At 44.4% G+C, this 13,819-nt stretch overlaps 2 protein-coding genes across 3 annotated transcripts in view; both read right to left on the reverse strand.

Annotated features, from left to right (window-relative positions):
* HEPACAM (hepatic and glial cell adhesion molecule) overlaps positions 1–12,097 on the reverse strand; it is a 35,850-nt gene extending 23,753 nt beyond the window's left edge. The window contains exons 1-4 of one of the 2 annotated variants that reach the window (XM_073584894.1): positions 11,988–12,097; positions 11,758–11,798; positions 6,286–6,627; positions 4,733–5,014 (exon numbers count right to left, since the gene is read on the reverse strand). In XM_073584894.1, coding sequence (XP_073440995.1) covers positions 4,733–5,014; positions 6,286–6,627; positions 11,758–11,776 — 643 coding nt within the window. In that variant the 5' untranslated portion in view covers positions 11,777–11,798; positions 11,988–12,097. Of the gene's footprint in view, positions 1–4,732; positions 5,015–6,285; positions 6,628–11,309; positions 11,622–11,757; positions 11,799–11,987 lie in introns of those variants that run through there. The other variant, XM_073584892.1, reaches the window with a different exon arrangement.
* On the reverse strand, positions 5,026–6,261 carry LOC141097590 (uncharacterized; the record flags this gene model as incomplete). The annotated part of the gene is made up of 1 exon (XM_073584845.1): positions 5,026–6,261. A coding segment is annotated over one exon (1,236 nt), but the record flags the coding sequence as incomplete, so codon positions are not given.
* Positions 12,098–13,819: the final 1,722 nt, after the last annotated feature.

The raw sequence follows: 13,819 nt of genomic DNA on the forward strand, positions 1-13,819 counted from the left end.
ACAAAGGAAAATTCAAGCAAATGTGAAGAATTCAGCTGTAAACAGGGTCTATATAAAGAATTCCCATAACACACGCCCACTGATGTCCCATTGGTGGAGTCTGTTGCAAGAATTTTTCAAGGATTTTCCTCCTGTGAAATAAAAAACGCAAATGCATGGAAAAATGCTTGAAAACGCATACAAACGCTGCGTTTTTTGTCGTAACGCGCATGATGATGCGACGAAAAATTGCAGCGTTTACAAGCGCTTGCAAGTGTTTTTTGCATGCGTTTCATGTGCGCTCGAAACGCTGCAAGTGTGAAACTAACCTGAGGGCTTACTTTTTGTGGGACGAGTTGTACTTTTGAACAACACCATTGGATTTACCATGTCATGTACTAGAAAACGGGAAAAAAATTCCAAGTTCGGTGAAATTGCAAAAAAAAGTGCAATCCCACACTTGCTTTTTGTTCATAGACACCAAACATGTCTAGGTTCTCTTTTACCTAAGTGGTGAAAAAAATTTCAAAGTTTGCTAAAAAAAACCCCAAAACAAATTGTGCAATTTTCCAAGACCTGTAGCGTCTACATTTTTCGTGATCTCGGGTTTGGTGCAGGCTTATTTTTTGCGTGCATAGCTGTCGTTTTTAATATCACCACTTTTGTGCAGATACGTTTTGATTGCCTGTTATTGCATTTTAATGCAATATCGCGGCGACGAAAAAACCGTAATTCTGGCCTTTTGCTTTTTTTATCGCTACGCCGTTTAGTGATCAGGTTAATTCTCTTTTTTATTGATAGATCGGGTGATTCTGAATGCGGCAATACCAAATATGTGTAGGTTTGATTTTTTTTTTTATTGTTTTATTTTGATTGGGGCAAAAGAGGGTGATTTGAACTTTTTTTTTTATTATTCTTTTTATAGTTTTAAACACTTTCTTTTACTTTTGGTATGCTTCAATAGCCTCCATAGGAGGCTAGAAGCTGCCATAGCGCAAACGCCTCTGCTACATAGAGGTGATGCTCAGATCACCTCTATGCAGCAGAATTACAGGCTTGCTATGAGCGCCGACCACAGGGTGGCGCTCATAGCAATCTGCCATTAACAACCATAGAGGTCTTGAGGAGACCTCTGGTTGTGATGGCAACACAGCGATGACCCCCGATCACGTGACGGGGGGTCGTCGCTGCACGTATTTCCGGACCGGCATCCGAAAGTGCATTTAAATGCCCGCTGTCAGAGTTTGACAGCGGCATTTAACTACTTAATAGGCGCGAGCAAATCGCAATTCCGCTCGCGTCTATTGCACACGTCAGCTGTTAAAAACAGCTGACATGTCGCGGCTTTGAGGTAGGCTCACTGCCGGTGCCCACCTCAAAGCGGGGGATACTGCCAGCTGACGTACTATTCTGTGAGCTGGCAGTAAGGGGTTAAGAAACAACAGTTTATAGTCTACATTATGACGTCCGAGACACTACATACATGTGCATCGATGTCAGTAGCAAAAGCAACTGTTCAAAAGTGTTTTGCAGACGACTTTTGTTTATAATCGGTGTCAGATGCTTCTCGAATAAGATTCCAGCAACAGTCAGCCAGCATTGACGTACTCCACTTTCCCTGGTACCTTTTCTCCATCAGTGCAATGTCTGAAATCTTTCACCGTGTTCATCGCTAATGGCACCAAGACTGGCTGGAAAAAAGTTCAAGTGAGAATGTAGAAAATGCATTTTTACTGACATATTGCATTTCATCAAATGATATGCTGTGAGCATGTTGCCCACGAGTTGTTCAAAGTTTGGTGCCCTGCTGTTGCCAAGGAAGTTGAAGGTCACATCTTTAAAGGCTCTCCATGCCACTTGTTCAGCACCTTGCAAAAGACCATCAAAGCTACTGTTATTCACTATATCTCTGATCTGTGGGCCAATAAAAAAATACCTTCTTTAAGCTTTGCATTACTTATTCTTGTAAATTTCTGTCGCCAGTAAGAAAAGGCTTCCGATTCTTTGTTCATTGCTTTGACAAAATACTTAATAATCCCAAGTTTAATATGCAAAGGAGGGAGAAATATCTTTGCTGGATCAACGAGAGGATTATGTTTAACATTCTTCTTTCCAGCAACCAGGTTTTCGCATAGTGGCCAGTCCTTTCTGAAATGCATTTCTCTTGCATGACTGTCCCACTCACAAATAAAACAACAATACTTGGTATATCCAAGCTGCAGTCCAGGAAGAAGTGCAACAATTTTAGATCACCACATATGTTCCAGTTATAATTTCTATAATGTGGGTCAACAGTAACTTCATATTCTCATAGGTTTCTTTCATGTTTATGGCATGTCCAATAGGTATAGAAGGATAGAGATTTCCGTTGTGTAGTAAAACAGCCTTCAGACTTAAAACTGATGAGTCAATGAACAGTTGCCATTCCTTCGGGTCATGTTCGCATCCAAGAGCACCAAACAACCCCAATACATTGTTACAAAAGGTTAAACTGTCAACATGGTTGAAAATTGATTAAGGTCTTCTTGACGATGGCGAAAAACAGAAACTCTTGTTCCTGGTAATAAGAGATTCCGTTCTTGTAGCCTTGATCCCAATAATTCTGCCTGCCTCTTTGACAATTTGAAATCTCTGACCAAGTCACTCACATCAGCTTGACTGAACAGATGTGACTTAGAAGCAGAAGGCTCAAAGTTTGGGTCTACAGCAGTTTCATTTTCCACTGTCATTGTTAGTTCATCTTCGTCGTCCTCCATTGTCCATACTTTGGCTGGCTTTGGAACACAAAGAAGTTCATCATGTGGCACTGGTCTTATGGCTGAAGGAAGATTAGGATATTCTATTGATTTCTTGTTCTTTGCTGAATATCCTGTTATATTTGTAAGGCAGATGTAGCAATCTGTTACATGAGCTCTCTGCTCTCCATATCATTGGAACAGCGAACGGCATTGAAGGTCTTGATTCATTCAGCCATGCTCTAAGTATGTCAGTATAGTCTTTTGAGTCCTCCCCTACCCAGGAGATGTGGTATGCTCCGTACACGGTCAGCCGAATGATTCACTGTGCCTGTGTGGTATCCTCATAATAAGTGCTTGCATATGTGTAGATAAGCAATTTATGTTATTTCAGTGGAAAACTCAGAATATACTTTCAGAAAAAGTTCATATGAGTTTTTAGAATTATAACAGATTATAATGTTTTGTATCAATTCTCAAAAACCTTACGTGATAAGAAAAATCTGAAGTCATTTCTGAAATCAGCATGAAAAAATGTATCAGGAACACTCAAAATTGTCCAAGGGACAAAACCTTCATAACACAATGTTATTTACCATATATTGAGTGCCAAGTTCTCTATATTTTATTCTGTTAATACTTCGTCTTCCACCACCTGTGTATGCCTTGGCAACTCGGAGAATAGGCTAAGATTCCGCTGCAGCAGTTCTCAACACTGTTGCTTCTGGGCCACGGTTAGATTCTCAGCAATTGTGATCTCCTCCACTTTGGCTTCAGAATGGGCCCGCAGGCAAAGAGCTTCCAGCGATTTCCGATCTCTCCATATTTGAGCAAGTTCACATGGTACACCTGGTGCAGCTTCTTGTGACCGGGCTGGTGTACCTTGTAATTCACGTCACCCCGTTTTTCCTCCACCTCATATGGGCCTTGCCACTTGGCTAGGAACTTGCTCTCCACCGTGGGGATAAAAGATATCCTTAAGATCACCAAGTCGACAATGGTGAAATGGACTCCTGACACAGAGGTGGCATTTCAGGAGCTTAAGCGGTCTCTGTGCAAGCATCCAGTTCTGGTTGTACTGGACTTTAGCAAAGAATTTGTGGTCCAGACAGATGCTTCAGAAGTCGGGTTGGGAGCTAAGCTGTCTCAGGAAATAAATTAAGAGCATCCTGTCCTGTATCTGAGCCGGAAACTCTCTTCCTGCTAGAAAAACTACGCAATTGTTGAGAAGGAGTGCTTAGCCATAAAGTGGGCCGTGGACACACTGAAGCATTACCTTCTAGGCCGTAAGTTTAAGCTAGTATCAGTCCATGCTCCTCTGAGATGGTTAAGAGAGAAGAAGGGTAAGAATTCCCGGGTGACTAGGTGGTTCTTAGCCCTTCAACATTTCAGATTCCACGTAGAGCATAGGCCAGGGAAGTTACATGGTAACACGGATGCTTTCTCCCGAATACTGCTTGGTGTCTGAAGGTGCCAAAACCCCCAGCTTAGGGCGGAGGTGGGGGAAAATGTGACACTGGTACGGTACAGTACAGTACGGTATCAGCACAGGAGTGTGTCTTCCCACCCACTCTAAAGACATCTATAGAGTGGGTGGGAAGACACACTCCTGTGCTGATCACATGATCAGTCACATGGTCTGGGTTTAACTAGCTGGACTTGAGAGGCAGTCCCTGTGTTGTGATTTGGAGAGGAAAGACTTCAAATGGTGGCTCCAGGTGGAGCTGAAGACACATGGTGGTCTGGGCAGGCGAACTCCTCAGACAGATGGACTTTGCTATACATTATCTTTTTGTTTTGCTGTTATGGCAGAAAGGCCATGTTTACTTTGCTGAACCCTGCTACGTTTAATGCTGTTTCACAATAAACCAGCAGGTGATTTACCACAAGAAGAGTTCCTGTGTCTACCTTGGGAAGCAGCTGAGTGAGTCAACCCCTCACAGTGGTCATATACTTTAGTATATAAAAAAAATATACATATAATTTCCATGTGTTTAATATTAATAATTATTACTCACTGTAGACAGTCATCTTTATAGGAGAACTACGTCCGCGGCTAATAGGATTTTCTACTAGGCAATTATAGATTTCATCATCAGACATTAAGACTCTGGTGATGGTCACCACCTGATGGTTAGGGGACAGAAGGATCCTGGAGTCATTGATTAGCGTCTTCCCAGCCTTCAGCCAGGTGTAGAGCGGCTTAGTCCCGTTATCATGGACGCAGCTCATAGTGAGGTTCTCTGTCAGCTCCAGGACAGTGGATGAAGGAACAGACACACGAGGCTTCGACACAGGAACTGGTCAGAAATCAAAGGAAAGATGAGAAAATATAAAACCTAATGACTGTGACCAGTAATATTATGGAGGAGGTGACTGTGGATGGTAATGTTATGGAGGAGGTGACTGTGGATGGCAATGTTATGGAGTTGACTGTGGATGGTAATATTATGGGGGAGGTGACTGTGGATGGTAATGTTATGGATGAGGTGACTGTGGATGGTAATGTTATGGAGGAGGTGACTGTGGATGGTAATGTTATGGAGGAGGTGACTGTGGATGGTAATGTTATGGAGGAGGTGACTGTGGATGGTAATGTTATGGAGGAGGTGACTGTAGCCGGTAATGTTATGGAGGAGGTGACTGTGGATGGTAATGTTATGGAGGAGGTGACTGTGGATGGTAATGTTATGGAGGAGGTGACTGTGGATGGTAATATTATGGGGGAGGTGACTGTGGATGGTAATATTATGGAGGAGGTGACTGTGGATGGTAATATTATGGAGGAGGTGACTGTGGATGGTAATATTATGGAGGAGGTGACTGTGGATGGTAATGTTATGGAGGAGGTGACTGTGGATGGTAATATTATGGGGGAGGTGACTGTGGATGGTAATATTATGGAGGAGGTGACTGTAGCCGGTAATGTTATGGAGGAGGTGACTGTGGATGGTAATGTTATGGAGGAGGTGACTGTGGATGGTAATATTATGGGGGAGGTGACTGTGGATGGTAATATTATGGAGGAGGTGACTGTGGATGGTAATATTATGGAGGAGGTGACTGTGGATGGTAATGTTATGGAGGAGGTGACTGTGGATGGTAATGTTATGGAGTTGACTGTGGATGGTAATATTATGGATGAGGTGACTGTGGATGGTAATGTTATGGAGGAGGTGACTGTGGATGGTAATGTTATGGAGGAGGTGACTGTGGATGGTAATGTTATGGAGGAGGTGACTGTAGCCGGTAATGTTATGGAGGAGGTGACTGTGGATGGTAATGTTATGGAGGAGGTGACTGTAGCAAGTAATGTTATGGAGGAGGTGACTGTGGATGGTAATGTTATGGAGGAGGTGACTGTGGATGGTAATTTTATGGGGGAGGTGACTGTAGCCGGTAATGTTATGGAGGAGGTGACTGTGGATGGTAATGTTATGGAGGTGACTGTGGATGGTAATGTTATGGAGGAGGTGACTGTAGCTGGTAATGTTACGGGGGAGGCGACTATGGCCGGTAATATTATGGAAGAAATGTGGCCGTCAGTCTAGTGACATCATTATGATCTTACCGTCCACAGTGAGGTTGATAGACTTTTGTCCAGTGAAAGTGTCATCCGTTATGGAGACCTCCACCTCGTACATCCCCTCGTCAGAAAGGAGGAGGTTGCTTATTAGGAGGGAGCCATTTTCAAATATCTGTATGCGATCCTTATAATCCGGTCGCAAATTCCCAATTATCTCTGTGCCCACAGACTGCACCACAGTGACCGGCTTCTCTCTCCTCACTTGCCATTTGACCACTGGCTTGTCTCTGCTGGAGCTGCTGTACTGCACCGAGAGCAGCGCGGATCTACCGTACGTGCCATGGATGTGCTGGATGTGACTGGTGATGTTCACAACCTCGACGAGATCTGCAGGAAACACGAGAAAATACCAAATGTTACATTCATCGAGATGCTGAGCTGTGTACCTAATCCCATCACGTGTGATACCGTCTGCTGTGCTGTGTATCAAATCCCATCGTAAGTAATACTGTCTGCTGAGCTGTGTGTCTTATCTAGTTTGATATCATCTGAAATTCAATCCCTCCACCTCTGTCCTGCTGTGGCTGACATCGTAGAGGCCGATGGTCGCAGTCTGAACAGGGGTGTTCACTCACCTCCTTTTATACATAGAAGGATAAACTGATGTCCAGAGCAGGACAGCTCCTTTGTTTGTCCACTGGTACTTGTAGTCCTCCTGTGCAGGTTATAAATCCCATTGTCGGTCTTAATACAGCTAGCGATATATTAAGCGTAAAACCATCGTACAGGAGACCTCAGGTTTGTATAATCAAGAGGTAATCTCTATATACTCACAAATATTTATGAAAACCGCACGTTATACAATATACCGAAAAAATGTAGAGTACTAGCGACGGACCAGATTCCTGCCCAACCCAAGGTTTCGCCTTCATAGCTTTTTCTGGGGTATGTCCTGCGTGTTTCAGTTGCCGCATCTTAAATAGTCTTTCTGCGCACACACAAGTCAAGATTCACTAATCAACACCCATCAATATGGAATATCAAGAATGACGTTGGTATTTTTGATACTATGCACTGGCGGACTACAAGTAACAGCAGACAACCATTGTAACAAAGGTGTTGCACTTTGGAGAGCTTTTTATCCTTTCGGCTTGTGTGATCTGAGCCACAGAAGAACGACCTTACACCAAGTACACATTTAAGAATTGCAGACTTCCCTTTTTCCTGCTGTTGCTGCTCTGTTGCTACTGTGATTTTTGGATTGTAATAATCTCCATTTAATATCAAAATAAGTGCAAATATTCTCAACAAGGGGGAGGGTCTGGAGACTCCCAACACTGACGATGCACAGTCTGGTTGTCACTGGTACCGGCTCCGTCACGTCAGGACTTTTGGCAAGGAAGGAGGTCTGACATTAGGACACAAAACACAGAACAGGCCATATATCAAGTGTCAGAAACACAGGGGGGCAAACTCTGCAGGGACAGTGGGGAAAGTGGCCAAAGCTGCCAACACCCATTGATCGGAGCCTGAATACAGCTCTTTGTGTACGAATCCGCTAAATTCATCCATCCCTGCATCAGGAGCTCCTCTCAATACAGGGGTGACCCCGCACCATGAAGCGTGTCTGCCTGGGGCTCTGGGTGTGTAGCCATCTATAGTCCAGTAAAGCAGAGGGTTATATATTATTTATAAAAAGGTGAAAAAAATCCTCAAATGGAAACTTTACATACAATAATGTACCAAAGCTTGAAAATATATTTATACCCCTTTAACTTCCATATTTTTTCACACTACACCCACAAACAAATGTATTTTGGGGGGATTTTATGTGATACCAATACAAAGTAGCAAGTATTTGTGAAATGTAAATGAAATGATACATGGTTTTCTAATTATTTTGAAAATCTAAATCTGATAATTGTGAGGTGTATTTGTATTCAGCCCCCTGTAGTCGAATCCCCCTAAATAAAATCTTGAGTGACCAATTTCCTCCACAAGTCACATAATTAGTACTTTGTGTCCACCTGTTCTATGAAGGCCTCAGGGTAAGTGCACACGTAGTTTTAAGGTTGTGTGGATTTTGTTGAAAAATCCGCAGGTAAATCCGCAGGACAAAAGTCCTGCGGTTTATCTGCGGATGAGCCTGCGGTTTCACACCTCATAATGAATAAGGTGTAAAACCGCAGCAAAATCCACACAAAGAATTGACATGCTGCGGATTGTAATCCGCAGCATGTGCACAGCGTTTTTCAGTTTACCATTGAAAACAATGGTACTGTACAACACACCTAAATCTGCTGCGGACCCGCAGGGCAAAAACCACTGCGGATCCGCAGCAGAATCCGCACCATGTGCACATAGCCTCAGTGGTTTGTGTGAGAACATTAGGGATCAAACGGCATCGTGAAAACCAAGGAGCTCAACAGAAAGGTCAGGGATAAAGTTGTGGAGAAGAGTAGAGCAGGGTTAGGTTATAAAAAAAAAATAGCCCAAGCTCTGAACATCTCATGTAGCACTGCTCAATTTGTCATACAAGAATGGAAGGAGTATGGCACAACTGCAAACCTATCAAGACAAGGCCTTCCACCAAACCTGACATCCCAAGCAAGGGGAGCACTAAAGATAGTAGCAGCTAGGAGCGCCATGGTCACTGTGGAGGAGTCGCAGAGATCCACAGCTCAAGTGGGTGAATCTGTCCACAGGGAAACTATTAGTCATATACTCCACAAATCTGGCCTTTCTGAAAGTGTGGCAAGAAGAATCCATTTTTGATAGCAAATCATAAGAAGTCCTGTTTGCAAAAATATGTAGGGCCACAGCGACCATGTGGAAGAAGGGGCTAAGATCAGACCAAATGAGAACTGTTTGGGCTAAATACAAGATGCTGTGTGTGACTGAAAACTAAGACTGCCCATCGCCTTACAACACCATCCCCATCATCACACATGGCGGTGGCAGCATCATGCTGTGGGGAGACTTTTCTTCAGCAGGGACAGGGAAGCTGGTCAAATTTGAGAAGATGGATTGAGCTAAATACAGGTCAATTCTGGAGGAAAACCTGTTAGAGGCTGCAAAAGACTTGACACTGGGTAGTAGGTTCACCTTCCAGCAGGACAACCACCCTAAACATCCTGCCACAGCTACAATGGAGGATACAGATGAGAGCATATTCATGTGTATAAACAGCCCAGTCACTATCCAGACCCAAATCCCAGAGAATCTGTGACAAGAGATGAAAGTTACTGATCACAGATGTCTCCATCCAATCTCACTGAGAGCAAGTGTTCAAAGAAGGGGCAAAATTTCACCTCTAGATGTGCAGAGCTGGGAGAGGGAGACCCCAAAAGAATACAGCAGTAACTGCAGAGAAAGGTGGTCCTACAAAGTACTGACTCAGGGGGGCTGAATACTAATACACCTCACTATTATCAGATTTCTATTTTTTAAATAGAAAACCATGTATCATTTCCTTTACGTGTCACAAATACTTGTTACTTAGTTTTGTATCACAGAAAATCCAAATTAAAAAAACACATATAAAGGTTGTGGCTGTAACGTGACAGAATGTGTAAAAGTTCACAGGCAAATACTTTTTCAAGGCACTGTGTATAAATATACATACACCAGTCACTCACAGTACGGTCACAGTGACAGACAAAGGACAGCCATAACAGTAATAGCCACAGTGCCCCCAAAATAACAGCGATATCCACAGTGCCCCCATAATAACAGTGTCATCCACAGTGCCCCCATAATAAGTGATATCCACAATGCCCCCATTATAACAGCGATATCTACAGTGCCCCCATAAGTGATATCCACAATGCCCCCATAATAACTGCGATATCTGCAGTGCCCCCATAATAACAGTGATATCCACAGTGCCCCCATAATAACAATGATATCCAGTGCCCCCATAATAACAGCAATATCCACAGTGCCCCATAACAGCAATATCCACAGTGCCCCCATAATAACAGCGATATCCACAGTGTCCCCATAACAGCGATAAGCGATATCCACAGTGCCCCCATAATAACAGTGCCATCCACAGTGCCCCCATAATAACAGTGATATCCACAGTGCCCCCATAATAACAGTGATATCCACAGTGCCCCCATAATAACAGTGCCATCCACAGTACCCCCATAATAAGAGATAAGCGATATCCACAGTGCCCCCATAATAACAGTGCCATCCACAGTGCCCCCATAATAACAGTGATATCCACAGTGCCCCCATAATAACAGTGATATCCACAGTACCCCCATAATAACAGTGCCATCCACAGTGCTCCCATAATAACAGTGCCATCCACAGTGCCTCCATAACAGCGATATCCACAGTGCCCCCATAACAGTGCCATCCACAGTGCCCCCATAATAACAGTGCCATCCACAGTGCCCCCATAATAACAGTGATATCCACAGTGTCCCCATAATAACAGTGATATCCACAGTGTCCCCATAATAACAGTGATATCCACAGTGCCCCCATAATAACAGTGATATCCACAGTGCCCCCATAATAACAGTGCCAGCCGCAGTGCCCCCATAATAACAGTGCCAGCCGCAGTGCCCCCATTGGGGGGATCACAGGATGCACTGAGAGTTAATCACCAACAGTCTCTGACTGTAATAAAGCACATATGGCACGAGCCGCTTCTAGCGGTCAGAAGACCACCTTGTTATGGCGCACACCGGGGTAGTGGGGGCTGTGGATCCATTTGGCATGTGAGCCAGCCGCAGCACCTATCACCTGCACTGATACACGGTAACAAGCCGATCAGATGTGAGGGCAGAGCTACATCAGGATGAGAATTTAAAATGCAAAGTAGGAAAGTTATCAAGATTGGAGTAAAAAGTAAAGCAGTTTCCCATAGAAGCGTGAAGATGAATGCCGCCAAGCAAAACCGCTGCATGTGAACCCCCCACGCCTGGTATATATTGTGCCAGCGCCTCCTTAGGGGTACACAGAAAAAGTGCCAACATTAATATCAACTATAGTAGGGGGGAGTGTGGACAGAAGAGCTTAGACTCACGCAGCGGGCAGTGTACCCGCCTCACCTGTATGGACGGCCAGAAGCCACAGCAGGTGAAGGAGAGATGGGCAGCCGAGAGCCCGCAGGTCGCCCGCTCGCTCTGTCCTCATCTTGGTTAAGCTGGGTGCCCCAGCAGTGATTTGCATGTTTTCTCCACGCTGGGCACGTCTTCTAGTGCTGCTCAGAGGCTTGTGCCAGCGTCTCCTGAATAGAGGCAGCTCTGTCCTTTGTTCTAACTTCCCAACAACCACTTTCATGCCAAGTCCTTTCTAAAATAACATCTCCCTTTAAATATCCTCATTACCCCCAAAAATGGCAAAATGAACAACAGAAAAGATGCAGAGGATGCACCAATGCTCAAGAAATGAGATTTCTTATTACACTGGATGAAGGATGGAAAAGGATCTGGATATTGTGGATGGGAAGTGGTGGGCGCGGGGTGAAAGGGGCTGTCAGGGGGATGCCTTACTCACAGTTTATTGCACGGAACATTTCTCTCGCTGGGTGGGATTATCTGTGGAAGGAAAGAAAATTAAAGAGACTTTTCTAAAAGACATTGCCAATTTTTTTGTGGCAGCGTCTAGTAAAGATGGAACAGTCCCCGGCGATCCTAAGCGCTCTTCATACAGCGACCAAGAGAAATGCCAACCAGACCACCAATCCAGGCTGCCCCCAAAGTGACTGGCAGCTCTGGTCTTCTTACTGTGCCACTGGGGGTCTCTAGAGGGCTACTCGATGCACCACCTGTTTGCCACACACGAGGATGCACCTGTCCAAAGGGTCCGTCCACACAGGTGGGACACAGCGGATTTCCTAGGCAGAGAGTTACAATAGCAGTATTTTAGATAACATTTTTTTCTGCATCTCTACTGCGGGTTTCATATTTTCTGATGCAAAGATTAGCATGGAATAACTCCAAATCAAGAAATACAATTCTTTCCTCAGAAATATCAGCAGTAAAAATATTCCCCACTGGTTTTTATTTAATAACTCAACAAAGTGGGAGGCTTCAGAGAGGGTACCGCACCAACTAATCAAAAGGTTGTCCATATAGCGACAATAATATTTAACACAGTTGCGGTAATATTCAGATGTGATAGGTGATAGGCATTCGAATCGCTCCCATGAAGAGATTAGCACAACTTGGGGCGACCAGAGACCCCATCGCTGTACCATGTGGTTGCAGATATAAATTTCCTTGCAAGGAGAATAAATTGTGTATGAGTATAAACTCGAGACCATTAAATAGAAACCATTTCTGTTCGTATTTAATATTACAGTCCGTTGTCAGGTAGTGCTCTACAGCTTGGAGACCCAATTCATGGTTGATATTAGAATGTAAGGGTCGATACATCTAATGTGATGAACAGAAAATGATCCTCCCACATGATTTCTCTAGTCTCCTTAACTAACTGCTTAGGCCTTTTTCACACTTCAATTTTTTCACGTCAGTCATAATCCGCCAATTTTTGAAAAAAATGGATCCGCCAAAAAAGGGGAGGATCCGTTTTTTCCCCCATAGACTTACATTATTGGCGGATCTTGACTGACGGTCGTCAGTCACCCCCGTATTCTGACGGATCCGCCAAAGTTTTCTGGCTCCCGGGCGGATGAGACGGACACTGCAACGTTTTTTCTTCTTGACGGTCCGCTATTTTCATGTGCGCATGCCCGGAAGCTTTGCTCCGGGATCATTTTTAACCCAGTAATGCCGTTCCAGGATCGTAAAAAAATTCTCTCTCTCTCAAAATTTCACTTTTGCCGGATCCGTCAAAAGAACGGTCCGGTGACACCCGTTGATCTCACAGCGATCACGTTTTCCGCGGATAACAACTGACAGACAACAACATAAGTGTGAAACAGGCCTAAAGAAGCACATGGTATGGGGGGTCCACCACAGATTTTGCCATGAGGCTCAAAGCCACTAAGAGAGGTATTATAGGGGACCCCCAGCACAGCAGCACACGAGCCAGGGATGGACCTATTACACAACAGTCCACATTTTAAAGCCTTAGAACCGGAATGCAAAGGAGATGGGCTGTAACAAACTCTCGGCTGAATGTACCCATTTTGCGGTGTTCCTGAAGCCCCCTGAGGACGAGGCTTCTGTCATGGACAGTGGGGATGTACCTCTGCTGGATATTCATGAATCACTGGGGGACTTTACATCACAAGGAAAAACAAACACCAAAATCACAAGTGGCCCGAAACGAGCAAACAATGTCCATCCGGCCGTCACCAGTGATTGATGTCTGGGAAACACTCACAGAACTCTGAGAACAGAGAAGATGGGAGATTGATGGCAGCACTGGATCCCGTCCCAGGACCAGCACACAATGTAGCCCTAGGGGAAGAACACCCCCCTGGTGTGGCCAGTTGTACCCATCACACTCAGGCTTAACCCTTACATGCGTCAATTCCTGAAATACTCTGTGCTGCTGGATCCACAACATTCCACATATATATACAGATCAGCTGTATTAAACGATGGGATTAGATACACAGCCCAGCAGGCAGTGTCAGACACGATAGTAT

This window comes from Dendrobates tinctorius, unplaced genomic scaffold (genome assembly GCF_039654945.1).
Source record: "Dendrobates tinctorius isolate UK_male_01 unplaced genomic scaffold, ASM3965494v1 ptg000086l, whole genome shotgun sequence".
Lineage (NCBI taxonomy): Eukaryota > Metazoa > Chordata > Amphibia > Anura > Dendrobatidae > Dendrobates > Dendrobates tinctorius.